The sequence below is a fragment of the Xyrauchen texanus genome, chromosome 18, assembly GCF_025860055.1.
Source record: "Xyrauchen texanus isolate HMW12.3.18 chromosome 18, RBS_HiC_50CHRs, whole genome shotgun sequence".
NCBI lineage: Eukaryota > Metazoa > Chordata > Actinopteri > Cypriniformes > Catostomidae > Xyrauchen > Xyrauchen texanus.
The window spans coordinates 40468164-40486035 of NC_068293.1; the positions used below are offsets into that span (position 1 = coordinate 40468164).

The 17872-nt window shown below is 36.7% G+C and overlaps 1 protein-coding gene across 7 annotated transcripts in view; it reads right to left on the minus strand.

The window, feature by feature from the left end:
* The window catches only part of tns1b (tensin 1b), a 343137-nt gene that overhangs the window by 145337 nt on the left and 179928 nt on the right, over positions 1 to 17872 (minus strand). Inside the window, exon 1 of one of the 7 annotated variants that reach the window (XM_052147964.1) lies at positions 7664 to 8114. The exons of the other annotated variants lie outside the window; for them this stretch is intronic. Within the exon in view, the coding sequence (XP_052003924.1) occupies positions 7664 to 7741 (78 nt within the window). The 5' untranslated portion in view covers positions 7742 to 8114. Of the gene's footprint in view, positions 1 to 7663; positions 8115 to 17872 lie in introns of those variants that run through there. 7 annotated transcript variants of the gene reach the window in all.

A 17872-nucleotide genomic window follows, 5' to 3' on the forward strand; every position in this document is an offset into this window, starting at 1 on the left:
TGTATAAATGTTTTCCATCTGAAAGGACTAAATATTAAATGAAAAAATGACAATAAAATGCAAAATAATCTCTTCAGTAATCGAAATATTTTTGAATGTAACTGTTTTCTAATTACCAATTATTTAAATTGTAATTGTAGGGAATACAGTTTCTTATATGTTGTATTTTAAATACGTAATCCCGTTACATGTATTCTGTTACTCCCCAACCCTGTGTGTGTGTGTGTGTGTATATATATATATATAAAATGCTATGATAAAAATTAGAACTACACAGAATTATTAAAATTCACAAACATTTCATATTTGACCAATACAATACATAATAGTAATAATAATAATAATAATAATATTTAAAGACAACTAATCTGACCTACACAAAGTTGCTTAAAATAAATATTTTCAAATAATTTTCTCAAAATTCACTTACAAAACGTGTCTGACAAAATGCTGTAATAATAATAATAATAATAATAATAATAATTTAATGACAGCAAATCAGATCTACTTATGAATATTTAAATTAAAATTTACTTTCACCATGTTCAATAAAATCATAAAAATATGCATTCAGTTTTGAAACATGAAATACCACTTCTGTTAATCTGCCTTTTGGGCAGAGTTATTGGCTGTTATTGGCCAATAATCTACAAATGGCCAAACATTGGTCAAGTAATTGGCCTGGCAGATATATTGGTCTATCATTAATATATCAAGGTGGCTGATGGCAATATATCAATATCGATATCAGAATTGGTGTTTGAAAAACTCACAGCAATCACTTACTTAAAACATAGGAAATACTGTATAAATAAATACCAATTCAACTGAACGGTCACAAACATATTTGACTCATTTGTATCCAAAGTTCAGTTTCTGTTTTTTTTTTTTTCCAAATTTGCCTTGTTTTTTCCCGCTTGCATGTTATCCCATCCTCATGATACTCCATGATTCGCAGTGTGCCGAACATGCCACCTGCCACACTGCGGTTATAAACAATCCACACGAGTGATGGTGCTTTGTTTCCGCAAAGCGAAGGCATTCATCCGTTTAAACTGCTGCAGGATGTGGAGATGCTGCAGGGGTCTGAAATCAAACTTCTATTCAGGAATGTCCGTGGAGCATGTTTCTGCCTCTGTCAGCATCTCCTCCCAAACTTCCCCACCTCCAACCGTTTGGCGGGGACAGACCTCAACATGCTAATGCCTTAAAACCTCTTAAAGATTGCTGCTAATTTGCTGTGACCTCGTGAAAAGACAGGCCCCAAACAAAACAGCCACATCTTGGTTACATTTGGGCTATTTTGTCAGAATTTTGTTAACTGGCACTCGGATTTAACAACCCTGGACAATGGGAACATCTTGAAATAAGCATATTACCGAAAACTTCCTATCTTAAGTCTTAAGTTAAGATCTGTTCAGTTAAGATTTTTCACAAATTCATATTACAGAAGCAAATCCTAACTGTAGTCCTAACACTTAGAAAACGCTGTTCTGTTATAGCTTTTTTCCTAAATGAGATCCTAACTGAAATTGCCATGGTAACAAAGAAAAAATATATGATTGCAAGGTTAGGATGTTTCTGTAATATGACCCTGCAGAACATAATGAAAATGATATCATAATTTATTTACCCTTGTGTTGTTCCAAACCTGTATGACTTTCTTTCTTCCATGGGAAACAAGAAGAGAAATTTTGAAGAAAGCTGATACTGCTTTTTTCCCCTTACAATGAAAGTGAAATTGAGGTTGTCATGCCCTAACATTCTGTCTAACATCTGGTTTTGTGTTCCACAAAACAAAAAAGTCAACCAGGTTTGGAACATGAGGTTGAGTAAGTGATGATTGATTAGTGAAGTTAGCTCTAAAGCGATCAAAACTCATTTATTTTCAAAAAGAGTTGTCGATTTCCAGCAACATTAACTACAGAGACTGTTGTCAATGCAACAAAGTAAAGCAGAATTCAACTTTATTCAAATGAGCAGCAATGGGATGTGGTGACAACTAATGGGAGTGCAGACAGTGATACAGTTTGATTCTGCAGTTGAGCAGAAACACCAAAACATGGCCATCTCCAGCGATTGTACCACTTTCAGTGTGAACGCCCCTCTAAACGGAGCTGAGTTGGTAGCTGAAACCATTTCAAATTAGCTAAAATAGTTAATAAACTAATAAGCAAGGAATGAGGAATTTGTTAACCTTTCTAAACAACGGATGTACAAATGCTATGGAAATCTGCCGAGCTTTCATCGGAGTTCCATACTAACAGATTCCAGATGTAACTGAAACATCTGCAATACCTCACACGAAGGGCAGTCACAAACAAAGTAAATCGTATGTTATGTGGTAATAACTGTTAGTGCTCCCCTGATAAGATATCTGAAGAACACGAGAATAATCTGCTATTCTGTTGAGCACAAAGTTTCGCATATGTGTCCGTTTCCAAGAAAGAAAAATGTATATCTATCCCAAAAACATTTCATTTTGTCAAGGTATGAATTTGAGGTCGATTAAAGATCTCAGGGAGTGTGGTGCAAGGGAAGACAGGCAAAAGAATGTAAACAGAGCTAAACAGCAAACAGGAAAAAAATATTTTCACAATTATGGGCAAGTTATGAGTCCAATCATTTACCTCCAATGCTGTAATTTCTGTTTAAAAATGTTGCAAATGCTCACAACCACATGACTGCATAAACCAAACTGCGCTATCGCATAATTTGCTGGTCAAATTGAACATGTTCATTGGATGCAGCTTATCTGGGATAGTGAGTTTAAACTTGTGGAAAGAACAGCTACTGATTTGCATTTCTTATAGCTGCTTGCCTCCGAATGAATTGCCTTTGAGACCAAATGGCATTCTTTGCATCACTTGCAACACATCCATGACAGATAAATGCAAGTGATGTACTGTAAAATAATGTAAAGTTTTGGTTGTAAATCTATAGAAATAATTCCTTTATGATAATCTGTTTTCACTTTAGGCTCCTACTGTCATCATTTTCCAAACTAATCAGTTAACCGGGTGTGTAACAGTTAAAGGACGGGCAAGGAGGCAGCGGGAACCGGCTGAACAGTAAACAAAGTTTTAATGTCAAACTTAACTTTAAACAAACATAAACAAACACAGACACACATACAATGTGGCCGCATGCATATCTCTCTCTCTCTCTCTCTCTCTCTCTCTCTCTCTCTCTCTCAAACTGGCATTTCTGGCTCCCCTTTATCTCACTCTCCCACTGATCAGCTGATTCAGCGCCGGCCGTGCAGTCAAACGACCCAGCCACACCCTCCTCCTCATCACAGGGTGTTTTCAAAACCCTCAGTTTTCAGTAGAGAAAATGCCGTCCCAGTTTAAATGAGGCATAAATGTACCAAAATCATTGCATTTTCAAACAAAAACGTATTAGTGTATAAATTGCTTGTATGTTGATGATGCAAACAAACTGTGGTCTGGACCTATATAATATAACATGAAAACAGACCTGAACGGAGAAGGGGGTTGGACTCAAACTTGGGTTTGGACCAAGTTTGAAAACAGTCCGAATACATCTTCCAGCCATGCAATACAAATGGTCCTTGAACTTCCAAAACAGTCCTTTTTCAAACAGACATTTATCACACAGAATTCCACACCGGACAGTGTTAGATTGCTTTGGATGTGGATTCATCTCCCTTGCTTTGAGTAAGAGGGAAATGTTGGAAATGCAGTTACAGAGGAGCTTTGAGAAGCCCCTAAATCACAATCGAATTCAACAGGAGGAATGTTGAAGAGAGCTGCTCACAGCTCAACCGTGTTGCTAGAGTTTCACTTTTTGCTGACCTAGAGGCCAAAAGTGGACCATAAATGTTGTATATAAAAAGGAGATTGTTTCTTATCTGCTTAATAATGGACAGATTATTTTCAAATATTACTTTAGTCTTACTATTAAGTTGTTGTCAGCCATTAACTTACGACTAACTGGGCTCACATGGTAATCTGAAGACTTATTTTGCATTTTATGCATGGAATTCTGTGGAATACCTTTAAACATGCTACATAGCCAATCTGACTAAAATCCGTTTAGGCTTTTGTAGTCTGAACTAGGAAAAAAAAAAATCACAAAAAAACTTTTTTTTTTACAAGCCTGATACAAACCACACCCATAGGTGGTTTGGAATCCAATTAAAATCAGATTTTTGTTAATGTCAGTCTGAATGGTCAGATTAGATTTTCATGTGCTTTTTCGTCATTCGTTGTGTGCGATGCCCTTTTTCGTCAGGTGTTGCAACGAGAAGACATATACTGTGTTCCAAATGGCATAAATGATCGTTCTCAGGGCACTCTGAAGGGAAAACAATAATGTAAAACAAAAAGAGTTTAGAATGACTCCATGTTTTAATACATCTTTCAGCCCTCGACAGTGGAAGGTAAAGTCTATGAGGGGAATAGGGATTAGCACTTCTGAATGGAATGCACACAGTATGTCAAGTATATGTTACAGGGCAGACAAAGCAGTTAAAATAATACAGAAATTGGGTTTATTCACCCAAAGAGATGCACTAAGGTGTGGCAACCAACACCAGATGTGAGCCACCACAACACGATACAGTTAAACGTTACACGCAAAAGCGGGACATTTGAGAATTTTGAGTGCTTCAATACAGAACGGGGGTCGTCTTCAAGAGTTTCGCCGTCCGACCCTTTACTCTTCAATACGGGGAAAAGCAAAGCATTGAAGGACGTTTTGTTACCCGCAAATACAGGACAAAAGACATCCCTTTTGGGGTTATATACAAGGGCGTCTGGCAAAAATGGGACAGTTGTAAACCTTAGTAGCAATAAACATTAGGCCTACATATGCCAGCTCTCCTGTTTTATAAGTCATTTTCTGTGAAGAATGTGTCAATATTTGGATACTGCCCTCATGATAAACATCCATTGCTACACAGTCACGCATGGAGAACATATGCAAGCTTGCACGTTACTATGACAACTAATGTGGATGTGCTAGCAAAAGTGGCTGCAAAATAATCTGGTCTGTCTACATATAACCTGCAGCTTGAACAGTCAGTCTAAGAAAATTGGATTTGAGAAATAAATAGGTGTGAACAAAGCCTTATTAAAGCTGGATAAAAATATAGATTTTCTGTTTAATTACAATCTTCATTTGTCACAATTTCTATTTAATCAATGACCCTGATATTCTTAAAAATTACGAGATTAATATTTTACTATTAGTATAAAGTTTACTGCAGCTTCAAGACTGGTGTCAAGAGATGCACCTAATGCAAGCTGCTGTGGTAGAATTAGCTTAGCCAAAATAATTAATCAAATTAACGAAATGAATGTTGGGCATTTCTGTACGTTTCAGCAGAATTGAACTTTCTACGGAGTTCTGCATGTGCAGATTCTGTGTGGGCTTGCCAATAACATTGGAAGCAACACAGAGTTTCCCTTAGAGGAAAAAAAACACCTTTCAACATCAAACAATTGAAAGTAATCGCAGATCAGACAGCTTAGTGGGGGACTAACAAAATGGTCTGTTAATCAGCCCTGTTTGAGTGACTGCAAATCTTCGTAGGTTCCTATAAGCTCCATCAGCTGATAGTTTTAATCAGAGGTGGACTGGGAAGAGAAAAAGGCTGACAATGTTCCCAAACTCTGAGGATTGTTTTTCCAGCAGGACAATTGTTTTTTTCCTTTGAGTTTGGGGTGAACTATGACCCGGACATGTTCTTGACAGGTTTCGTGAGATTCATTCCCTAGATAAGTGAGAGAGAACGTAAGCCACATGCCGCAGTGTTAGTCAGTGCCGCAGGGGGACAGCTATTGTTCAGCATTTAACAGCAGGTTTGTCATCCTGTCAGGCGCACTTGTTACAGTAGAAAGAAAAGCTCTGATGATACAGCATTCAAAGACACAAATCAATGCTGAATGACCTCGCTGTGGGACCACACTGAGACCTACACCAGCCCACTCAAGACATGACTTGTTCAAAACAAAAACAACACTCACAGAACTAACTAATGAACTCTCCACTTTACATCAAAGCTAGAATTTCAACAATGTTGGAAAAAAGTTTCTTCTGGTGATTCATACAGTATATTTGATATATGAACGTCAAATCTGATGTTTAAAGGACAGTTTACTCCAAAAATGCTAATTCTATCAATTTTTTGACCCATATGTTGTTCCAGTACAGTATGACTTTCTTTTATAAGGTTGAACAGAAATGGATACATTTTAAAAGAACATTGCTGTTAGTCTTTGCAATACAATAACAGTTGATAGTGAATCACTTTAAAGCATAAAAAGAACCCAAATATACAGGATCCTAAAAGTAGTCTATATGACTTGTGTGTCATTTTTAAATCTGGAATGTACACAAGTAAAATACTTCAAATGTGAGAGTTCAAGAGAGAAAAAGAACAAATAAAAAACTTTGCAATGTATAATTTGATTTACTTCACAAAACCGGTCTGAATGATGTCCACGAATTGGACTGATATAGTTCTTAAGTTCAACTCACTGACTCAACGATCCGGTCGCAGTGGTTACTAGTTCACTGGAACTAACTATCAGTGAACAACAACTTAAATTTTGGTCTGTTCTTCACACAAAGCTATCGTATGGTTTAAGAATACTTGGAATATAGCACATTAGTCATATGGACTACTTTTATGACACTTTTTTGTGTTTTTTAAACTGTCCAGTATGGAAAAGAGGAGCATGCACATTTTTTATTATTATTATTTGTTTCACATCAAAAATAACATCATGTAGATTTGGAAAGACATGAGGCTGACTAAATGACTGAATTAATGTATTTATATTTTTGGTAACAATCCCTTTATTGGCGACATCACTGAAATGCTCTGAAAGCATTTGTACTTTTTTTTGCTTTCAGTATTGCAGTCGCATTCCAGACCCAGTGTGGGTTAAACGTCAGTTATGTCTCTTCTGTGATTTCTTTTCAGCATCACCACAGCGGTTCCACGGTTTTCACTGACCACAGAAATCTATGAGAGCTTTTTACCAGTCTCGTCTCACCCTTACAGAACACACAGCTGTCTGAGCTTTCCCATCCATTAAACACGTTTAAGAATATTAACATCAGTTGTTCTCAGGTCTATGCTGATTGGTTGCTGACAGCAGGAAAAATGCAATACAAATTGTGAACAATTAATTAAAAAAACACATGTAACTGTGCATAGTTAGGATAGCAACATAAATAGGCTTATCAACTTTTACAAAGGAGGAGAAAATGCTTTCCTAAAACCTCATAGCTGTTTGGAACAACAGCTGTTTGGGTGATTGAATAATGACAGCATTTTATTTTTGGGTAAACTAGTCCTTTAAGGACATTTCTGTTTACATTTCTACTAAACAATTCTGATACTGTGTCGTATCTCAACATACAAGTCCAATGTATAACCTGAAGCAAAACCAGTTGAGAACCACAGACTTGCACACTAAGTCTCTGTCTTGACATAGAACAAACTGTCTACTCTGCACTGCAGCATACACACACACACACACACACACACACACACACACACACACACACACACATACACACAACACACACAAATACACACTGCAGCTCCGAGACTAAATGAGATTAAGATTCCCAGGATATCTGTGAAATTTCTCATCGCCAACAAGCAAGACGTCTGTCTCCTTACCTGAAACACAGCAGTGGCCATCCTCTGAGCGTATGGCAGAGTATGAATGTGTGTGTGTGTGTAGCCCAAATGTTGCATTCTCCTCCAAGCAGACAGTACTGCAGTCTCACCCGGTCAGACTCGCAGACAGAGCTGTACACGTCTCTTAGAAATGCAGTATAATCCAGCCAGCAAATATGTCGGAGTAGCTTCGGACACGTCGGAGTGCGCTCGAAAACATTTACCTCCTTGGCTTTGCGGGAAAGGCTCAATGCTTCAAATATTGACTTACATTGCCTGTTCGGGTCAAGCCAAAAACAAGAAACATAAAAGATATTCACACTATATATGGCTATGGACTAAGAGACCAGGTCAGCCTCAGGCATAGCACCAACAAACTCAACAAGTGCACGGCACGGCAATCTAGGAAGTCTGGCTCCGGGCTACTGCCATTCCCCTTATCCCTCTCACTTATGCCCTCCCATTTTTGTTCCTAACTCTATCCCCTCTCTCTCTCTCTCTCTCTCTCTCTCTCTCTCTGTAAGCATGTACAGAACAGACAGGGGGGATCCTTAGAAACATATACAGAGTGGGTCATTCTATGTAACAAGAATGTGCCTGTTTCATTTTTAAATGGTGATTTTGTAAAAGAACATTTTCAAACATTCTATCAGACAATTTACATGTTTTAGAGTTAATAAATGACCATATCAAACTAAATTAAGACATTTCAAAATATGTTGGGACATAATTATGCATAACATTCTGTAATAATTTAATCTTTTATATATTACTCGTCATTTATATAATATGTAATACAAAAATAATAATTCAGATAATTAAAATGCATTACATTATTTAAGCTGACAAGTAAAGCATTGATAAAACAATCCAAAAAGTGGCTTTAGAAGGCAAAATATTGTTTATTTCCATGCTGTTGAACATAAGCTATCGTTGACCTACACAACAATCCATCTTGCAACTGAATTAGTCAATCTGTCCGAGACAGATTTATGATAAGGGCTTTTCTAAGGCCAATTCAATGTACACCTGCGTCAGATGGACGCTTATGGAGTGTCTCGATTTGGTTGTGTTGCATTATATATACAGCGTTTTTAGGTCACGGTGTGAAGTAAATGTAGTTTAAAACGTCTCAAGATCCTTGCATTCGAAATTGCATTCTGTCCAGCTGTGTTTGAACCATCTTGTGCTGTTACCGGTGTCAAGCAATTCTGAGATTGGTTTGCTCTATGTACAGCTGTGCATTGCTAATCTAGCTGGAGTTTTGCTTACTGCCCCCTGCTGAAAACAGGTGGTACTTCAAGCTTGAATTGCTAGGACTGTAAAAATATAAAATTATATGGTCCGGGACATGATTAATTGTGTTGAATTGTTTAACACGTCAGTGTTTCCGGCACTCCACCGCTACTGAATCTCCAGAATCACAGCAAGAGAATGATACCCAAGTTATGAGCTTGCAGTCTGAATTCAGTATGAGATAAAAAGAACGTGTTCCACGAAATAACGCAAAAACAACACATCTTTCTATTGCATTGTGTAGGGCTGAGCGATCCATTGAAATAAAATGAACCTTATGAATATTAAACTGCAAAGGTTTTTTAAATTTATTTTGAATCAAGCAAACAGTCTGCACTCGCTGCTCTGCAGAGCTCTGTTCTGAGCACACTGAGCTGGTTCTGTCAGTGTTCCCTCCAAGAATCTCATCTCATGCACAGAATAACGGATGCGTTGCTTTCAATTGTATTTACAGCGCTCTAAATGCACTTTAACTGACCACTACAAGTTACTATACAATTACAAATCAAACATCTCATTACACCATGTTTTTTTTTGGAGAGAAGCGGAGATGAGAGCATTTTACCACACTGGAATTCAAAGGTGCTCATTCAAAGGCTTTTGTTCACACAGAAAATTACAGCATTTTTTTTAACCAAATCCCAATGCAATGCCTCATACAAATTAAGAAATGATTAGAGAAATATTACCTGTATAATAATAATGGGGTTGTTGTTATTAGTTATTATTTTATATATTTGTAATTAAGGCTCAAAATTAACACTTGTTTTTTATTTCAGCTAGACAAATAGCCTGATTAAAACTTCAATAATGAAAAATAAACTAGTTATAGTCTAGGCCTGTGCCACATATTACAAAGTTAATATTCTTAATAATAATCTACAGTGCATAACTGTATAATTAGCAAGCAATAGGTTTATGTGCATGTGGTGAACATGCAAGCGTTTCGAGAACGATTGTGGTGATGCGTATAAATGCCTAAATGATCAAATACGTTTTAAAATTCCTACATAAAAATGCCCGTCTTGTCTTAAGTGAATGTAAACAGTGGGGCGGGGGAAAAGATGGATTTGTATCAAACTGTCTGACTTGTAAGTGTAAGCTAATAGACCTGCTGCTGTCTAGTGTGTCATGAGGCTAATCAAACAACCATAACAAGAAAATGAGGAAACACTCACTGCTTTTGGATGGATAACTTTAGTAGCTTTAAAAAGTTTTATAATCATAGAGTGAAGACCAGCAATAATTTCATATCGCATTTCATGCTAAATATTTACCTGAATACTTGAAACTGCTGTCAAAATATTTTAAAGCTGTTAAAAAAAGCACTGTTTTCTTAATTTTTATTTTTTTGTTCCATTATTTTGTATCTATTTCCATTCATTGCTGTTTTTATTGCTGTTTACTTTTTTACTGATGGTTCACTAATCTTGGATAATTACTTGATAACTTGACACAATTCTTACATAGTTAACTAATTATTCAGTGTTATTTATTGTTTTGGTAGTAAAGCTGGTATCAATAATTGTCAAATTGAATGACTGACTATATACTGGACAAGTATTATTTTTTTTACTCAATTAGACATTGTGATGACACAAGGAAAAAACATATATGTTTTGAAGAATACAGGAATTCCCAACAAGTTCAATTGGATGGACTTGGTTTTGACAGCCTTGCAGCTTCTCTCTATCTCTCTCTATATCTCTCTCTCTCTCTCATCAGCTCACCCCTCCCATCTCTCGTTTTCTTGTTGTTATCAAGTTCTCAGTTTACAGGTTAAACATGAGTTGACAAGCTCAAAGGTGGGCTGAGCTACACTGAGGAGCAGCCCCTAATTCGGCAGTCAGCATGAGTTGTGTAGCTGTAAAGAGCTGATCTGAGAACCACTGAATATTTTCCATTAAATACAGCCAGACTTTCCAGCACTTCCAGCACGTTCCTTAAAATGTGGTGGATTCCAAAACAGAACATAGATGTGTAGACTTGTTCCTAAAGGACATACAGTACAAGTGCTTGCAACGCAGCAAAAGAATAGTGCTACCCCGAAATATGCTCTATGCTAGTCAGTGAACGCAAACGCTTCTGAGTATACAAGATTTTACAAAACACTATAACAGGTATTGGCGTAAAATGTTTGCTTCTTCATTCGGTTAAATAGTTTAGGGCAAACCCCTAACCACAATGTTTGAGGAATATCAATACTGTACTGGCTTGCAAAAAGGTCCCTCGTACTCACATTTAAGGAAAACATGCAGATAAACGCACGGGCATCACTAACATCATGGAATTTAATGCTTGCTTCGAGGCTGTTTGAGAGCAGACAGAACCAAAGCAGTTGCTGAGAGGTGACTGACAGCTTTAGCACTGTTATCTTTTGCCTTCGGGATACAGACTTTTTTTTTTACTTGAAAAGGAACGTTCATCCAGAAACTCTTTGAATCTTGGCTTGACAAAGTTTGAAGATACTTTGGGTAATGGGTGCTTAATAGGTGGTTTTTAAGGGGCTATTGTTTGCAACAGACAGACAGACAAACAGTTAGATAACATTTGTAAAAGAACAAAATATCTAATGTAATTATCCTATGTACATGAAAAGACATTTACTGTTAAAAAAGCAGCTGAGCACCAAAACAACAAACTGGTATTTCTAAGTTCTGATAACGACAGCAGATAACATCTTTTATCAACAACACACACACACAAAAAAAGCATTAATATATTAACCGTCTCTCTCTCTCTCTCTCTCTTTAAATTCAGAACTGGAGTGAAGATGTCTTTGAGTTTGATGCACGACACAATTTGCTCTGAGGTGTGTGCTCAGGTCGCCTACACAACACCACTTTCCTCCCCAACATACAGTCTCTAAACACCAGTAGGAGTAGAGATATCACAGCCAAAACAACATCAATGAAGCCAAAAGGATACAAATTGTCAAGAATTTCAAAATTCTTGTTCCAATGCAGGTGGCATAAGTGTCATATTTCGATTATAAAATCATATTTTAAGGGGGAACAAATACTCTTGATTAGTCTCAGAATGAGTGTTTTACATTTTGCTGCAGTTTCCTGGTGTAATGAACACTAAAGACATTACTGTGGGTTTGTATCACCTTCACACAAATCACGATTACACCGGCTGCTTTTGACTTTATAAACATTTATTTTTTGCACTATTTCTCACAAACTGCTATGACATGATAACGACACACTTTTCCTCTAACGCAACATTTGAAAAACTATTTTAACACTTGAATTACAGATCTACCTTAAATTTCACACTTCATTCACACATGATTAGCTTGCGCGGTAGCTGAACTGAACTCGGAACACAGAGGATCGAGCCCAGCCAAGCACGCAAGCTGACATGTAAGACAATAGTGTAATATAAATGACACAAAATGATGTGGTTGCATTAGAAAATATGCTTCCCAAGCCACATTTTCTTTTTGCACACTATTGGTTAGGGTTAGGTGTTGGTTTAGGGTAAGAATGTCTGTTTTGTTCACCTCTTTATTTGCATTTTGGGCAATTTTGGTTAGGTTTAGCTGTAAGTTTTAGGTTAGGGATGCATGTTTTACTCATTAAAACCTCCATCTAATATTCAACTAAAAACATAGTCTGATCGCAACACTATTTCACTCGCTTTTGGCGCCCCCATGCTGGGAAAAATTGCAATGAAGCACGTAATTTCATTTTCAATGACCGCTTTACCCTCATGTTGTTATACTATTTATCTTCTTCCATAAAAAACTAAATTAGGTCCTAAACAAAATATTAAAGCTTTTGTTTTCCATTTAATAGAAGAAAAAAAAAGACAAAAAAATAATAATATATATATATATATATATATATATATATATATATATATATATAAATAAAACACCGTAGAAGTATCCATACTGTGTGACTTCTACTGAAAACTTCTAAGTTTGAAGCTATACAATAGATTTCTGTGAGGAATAGACGGAAATTGTATTTGTGCTTGTGTTAAATAGAAATATTGATTATATTTACATTTATTTATTTTTTGATGCATAGCACAAGGTTTGGCATTGATGGCAGATGGCAAATTTCCAGCGTTTCATATGAACAATCATGACGTGGGGTTAAAAACGTGACTGCAAATGAGTTGAGAGCTAAAGCAGAGGAAAAGATTCTAAGTAACATAAAACAGCAATGTTTCTTGATTTATTTTGAGTTCTGAATAAGAACTTGTTCTCAATTTCCAACACAAATTATTACTGTGGTTAACATACTTAAACTAGGACACTGATGTTTCAGATTCATTTTGGGGGAAAAAAAACAAAACAGCTCTGTTGCTGTCCAGACAGTCAGTTGTTGCGGAGTGATATTGTACAGTTGTACCATCTAATCGGTATACCTGATGGTAGTTTCAAGAAAGGCAACAATTTAAGGTCTTTTTAAGGAACGCACCTTTCCTATTGGAAAACATGAGTCATTTTGTTGGCGATATCAAAATAATTATACAGAAGATGCCAGCTTCAAAGTGAGATGTCTGGACGGAATGTCCCTGCAGTTGTGCTTACCAGATGTCGGTATGGTGTGGGATGCAGAATCCAGCATTAATGACAAGCCTCATGAATGAGGAGGAGCAGAGTGGAGAAAGAGTGAAACTATCCCATTAAGCAAGCACAAAAACAAACCAAAACATTCACAATGGGTGAGTATGCTCAGGAATTCTGTCCAACCCTAGCTCTAATGCTAATGAATTCAGATTATTCTAAATGAGGGCGTGGATTATTGATGCTTGCACATGCAATAGATTACAGCCATGTGAGAAAACCGGAAAAAAAAAACCTTGCACACATTATTGACACAAAACTATAACATTCTTGTGGGTTCTTCAAGTTTCCTCACATAACTGTAAACAACCATGCGCGAGTGTCAATAATAATAATAATAATATAATTATAATGCACTCTGATTTTTGGCAATGATGTGTCATCATATTAAACGACTTTCCTTGTTCAGGGTATTGTCATAAAAGCATAAACCGAACGACATGCAAAGTTCATTACCCTGATTTCACTCTGGAAAAAAACAAAACAATACAACCTTTACTGCCTTTCTTCCTGGCTGATCCAATGTGTCCAAGTGTCATTCACATGACTGTTTACATTTTGTCATCAAAAGCACAGAATAATCAGATGATGGATCTCAATTGAAACAAATCTCATGTAAACGTGGTTATCTTGCATTTTTAGATTTTATTTTTGTAGATATCAGCATATTGCTATGCATGTAAATGCACCCATTGACTTAAAATGGAAATGGTACCGCACACACCCAAACAAGCTATTTATGACAACATTTAGTGTGGAAAAGAAAAATGCTGAAGTCTTGCTTAAATGAGATAAAAGAGGGAAATTGTTTACCAATTACTCTTCAGATGGAATTCAAGGTAGTTTTGAAATAATCATAACGTTAAGAAGAAGCTGAATAATGAGATATTTATGTTTATAGAGTATATACAGTATGTACTGTATATAATGTATGTATGTAGACAAACTTTTACGATAACATTTTATTTACATGGGATAATCATGGCCATCGGGTTAATTCGTATATACAGTATAACAATTACATGGAATATGACCAAAATTCTGATTATAATTGCATGTAAATGTGGTTAGTGATACATTATCAAAACAATCAAAGCTGACGAATTAGATTATAAAGGTAGTGTTTTGTGTGTCTGTTGTTGTTGTTGTTTGTAAGCAAAGTATTTAGGCCAGTTTCCAAAGCTCTCTTTTTAGATGTTGGCATGTTATGAGTCTGACATATTTCCAGTGTCCTGAATTTTTTATCTTTTATGACACTCTTGGTGCTGCCTGTAATAAGCATCGCTATGGCCATAGATAACACTCAGGATAGTGTTGAATGCCTGGAGCTACGTGTAAGGAAATAAAATTGCCCAGTTGAGCATAGCACGAGATATCGAGAGGGACCAAATCCAAAACAATTTCTCCTGTCCACTAGACACTCCAGCCAGCTCGCTACAGGAGAACATTCCCGTGATTCCTGAGAGGAACGTCCTGCTGAAACATGCAGGGGCCAATCAGAAACTCCAAAGAGAGGCAGGTGTGCAAGCCGGCCCCCCACCACAGGATTCATAGTCATACCTTGCTTCACATATGGAGAACACATTCACTTGCACGTTCAACAAAGCGTGAATTCCTGAAGCCTCTCTTTAAGCTGCGTGTGGTTATGACAGAACATAACTTCCAATCCTCACGTATGCAAAAGATGACATTCTCCAATAACCTGTGACATTGCATTTCAACAACTGTACAAACGTTGTAGATGCTACTATTAATAAAGCATTCTTCCTCGCCTATTTATTGAAAATTCTGTACTTACTCTCCCTCAAGTTGTATTATTTTCTTTCTTCCATGAAACTCAAAATAAGATGTTAGGCAGAATACCTGAGCTGCTCTTTTCATACAATGAATGTGGGTTGTGAATTATACTGTGAAGCTCCAAAAAGAAAAAGAAAAAGCACCATAAAAGTAGTCTATTAGCCTCATGCACTATAATCCAAGTGTTCTGATAGATTTGTGTGGGGAACAGACTGAAAATCATGTTTTGTTTACTTATATATTTCCCATAATTAAACTAAAATCTCACTCTAGCTTGTTTTTAATTCAAAAATGCCACGTTTAGACACATCGCTCCAGGTTTGACATCACCGGCACCAAATACCACTCGTTCTCGCATGACACATGTCCAATCGTGACACTGCAAACTGCAAAATTAGAGTTAAAAAGAATTATCAGTGAATAACTCATTACATTTCTGTCTGTTCCTCACACAAAGCTATTGTACTGCTTCAGAAAATGCATCAAGAGAAATACACTTCAATATAGTTCCTTTATATATAGGATTATAGTGCAAGTTGTATGAGCAAATTTCATGATACTTTTATGGGTTGTCTTTTGGCCTTTTTGGAGCTTGATAGTTATGGTCAGTATGAACTGTGCTGTATAGAATAAAAGCTGCTTAAAGAGTATTCAAAACTTCTCCTTTTGTGCTCCACAGAAGAAGAAAAAAGAATACTGGTTTGGAACGGCAGAAGGATTTATAAATAACGACCAAATGTGTATTTTTGAGTGAACTAATCCTTCAAATGTAATAAATGCATTGCTGGTAGACATTGTAAAACCAGCTGTACAGTGACACCATATATGGAATAGAATCGTTTTTACAACTCTTAACTCTTACAAAAGACGGTTTCTTCCAGGAACACCATTTCAATGAGGTCACACAATATCAAGCATACTCATAGTCCAGGCTCACCACAGAAACCCAAAACCACTCGAAACAACTGAATGTACACACATACCATACTTAAAACATGCAGACTCACACTCTCTGCCAGACTGGTGCAGTAAAGCCTATGTCCACATATCAGGTTCCAGCATAGACACACACACACAACCCCATACTAATGACGGAAACCGAATTCTTGAAAATTTAAAATTTGAGCACACAGGTGGCGTCTTCAGGGTCCTTGTTCTAGTGGCCTTATAAAAGAAAGATCCTGATGCATGGCTTAAGTACAAACTAGCTACCTTTTATCACTGTGTATAAAAATCATATTTTACATTAACATTACGGGTAGTATCTCCAGCTGCAGTGAATTCAAGCACATTTTGAAGATTCAGGGAATACTATTTCTCACACGTCACACTTTGATCGCTCTTAGGCTGCAAACAAGGGCTGGACTAATAAAAACGCATAATCAAACACAGTAGGCCAATATCACACAAAGCATTCAAAAACAAACATTAATATGAAGGTGAGCTAAGTGCTTGAGAGGAATTTATTACAGCACGATGATCGTATCCAGAGATCTAGTCATCAACATTGCATGCTCCACTGCTGGGGCTGAGAACACGGAGCTCTGATGTGCTCATAACACACCTGACAAACAGAACGAGCACTAAAACTGACTGCAGATTTTTTAGCAGCATATGGATATAATAATTATGTAGAAAAGGAAAGTATGAATGTTGAACCTTGAGTGAAAGTAAAGGACAGGCAGTCGCTACAGTGTTCTGACTGGTTGTTAGACAGTTGCTGAGGTGTTCTGCATTATTGCTCGATACACAAGTAGTAGACAGACAGACTGAGAGACAGACAGATAAATACTGTAGATGTAGTCGCTAAGGTGCTCTTTGTGGTTCTTAATGTTGCTAGACAGTAGCAAATTTTTTTGAGGGTTTGTGGGAATCGTAATCCTTAAACATCCAAATTTTACATTAATCTCTTCTAAATCTCCTACATTATAACCCTTCTCTTCAATCACTTGTTTTCCAGCAAGACCTGGAAACATGTGCTGACTTACATTTATAATGTTGTTCTTGGCAAACACCTTTAACAAACAATTTAACAGGTAGTTAAATGGATAGTTCACCCAAAAATCTGTCATAACTACTCAACCTTCCAAGCCCAAAGAAATACACCATGATGTGATGAGGCAAAACTAGATTGCACCAATGTCACACCCTTGCAATGTAGACAGTTTCGTTGATTATAAACAGAAGGGATTGTTTTATCGAATCAAACGTCCAATGAGCTGCAAGCGAGAGAGTGTTTTTATTAGTAGTAGGAGTATTAGTATTCTTACTATTTGTTATAATTGAGAAATGTATTATATAGTTTTAGTATTATTATTTGTATTATTATTATTATTATTATGTTGTAGATACATTTTTGAATTTTTGGAACGTTTGAAGGATTTTTCACACTGTACCCCTGATCTCGCAGCTGTTTTAGGGTAGTGTTGTCACGGTACCAAAATTTCAGTAGTCGGTACCAATACCATTGAAATTTCACGGTACTCGATACCATTTTCGGTACCAAAGCAAAAACAGGTTACTAAACAACA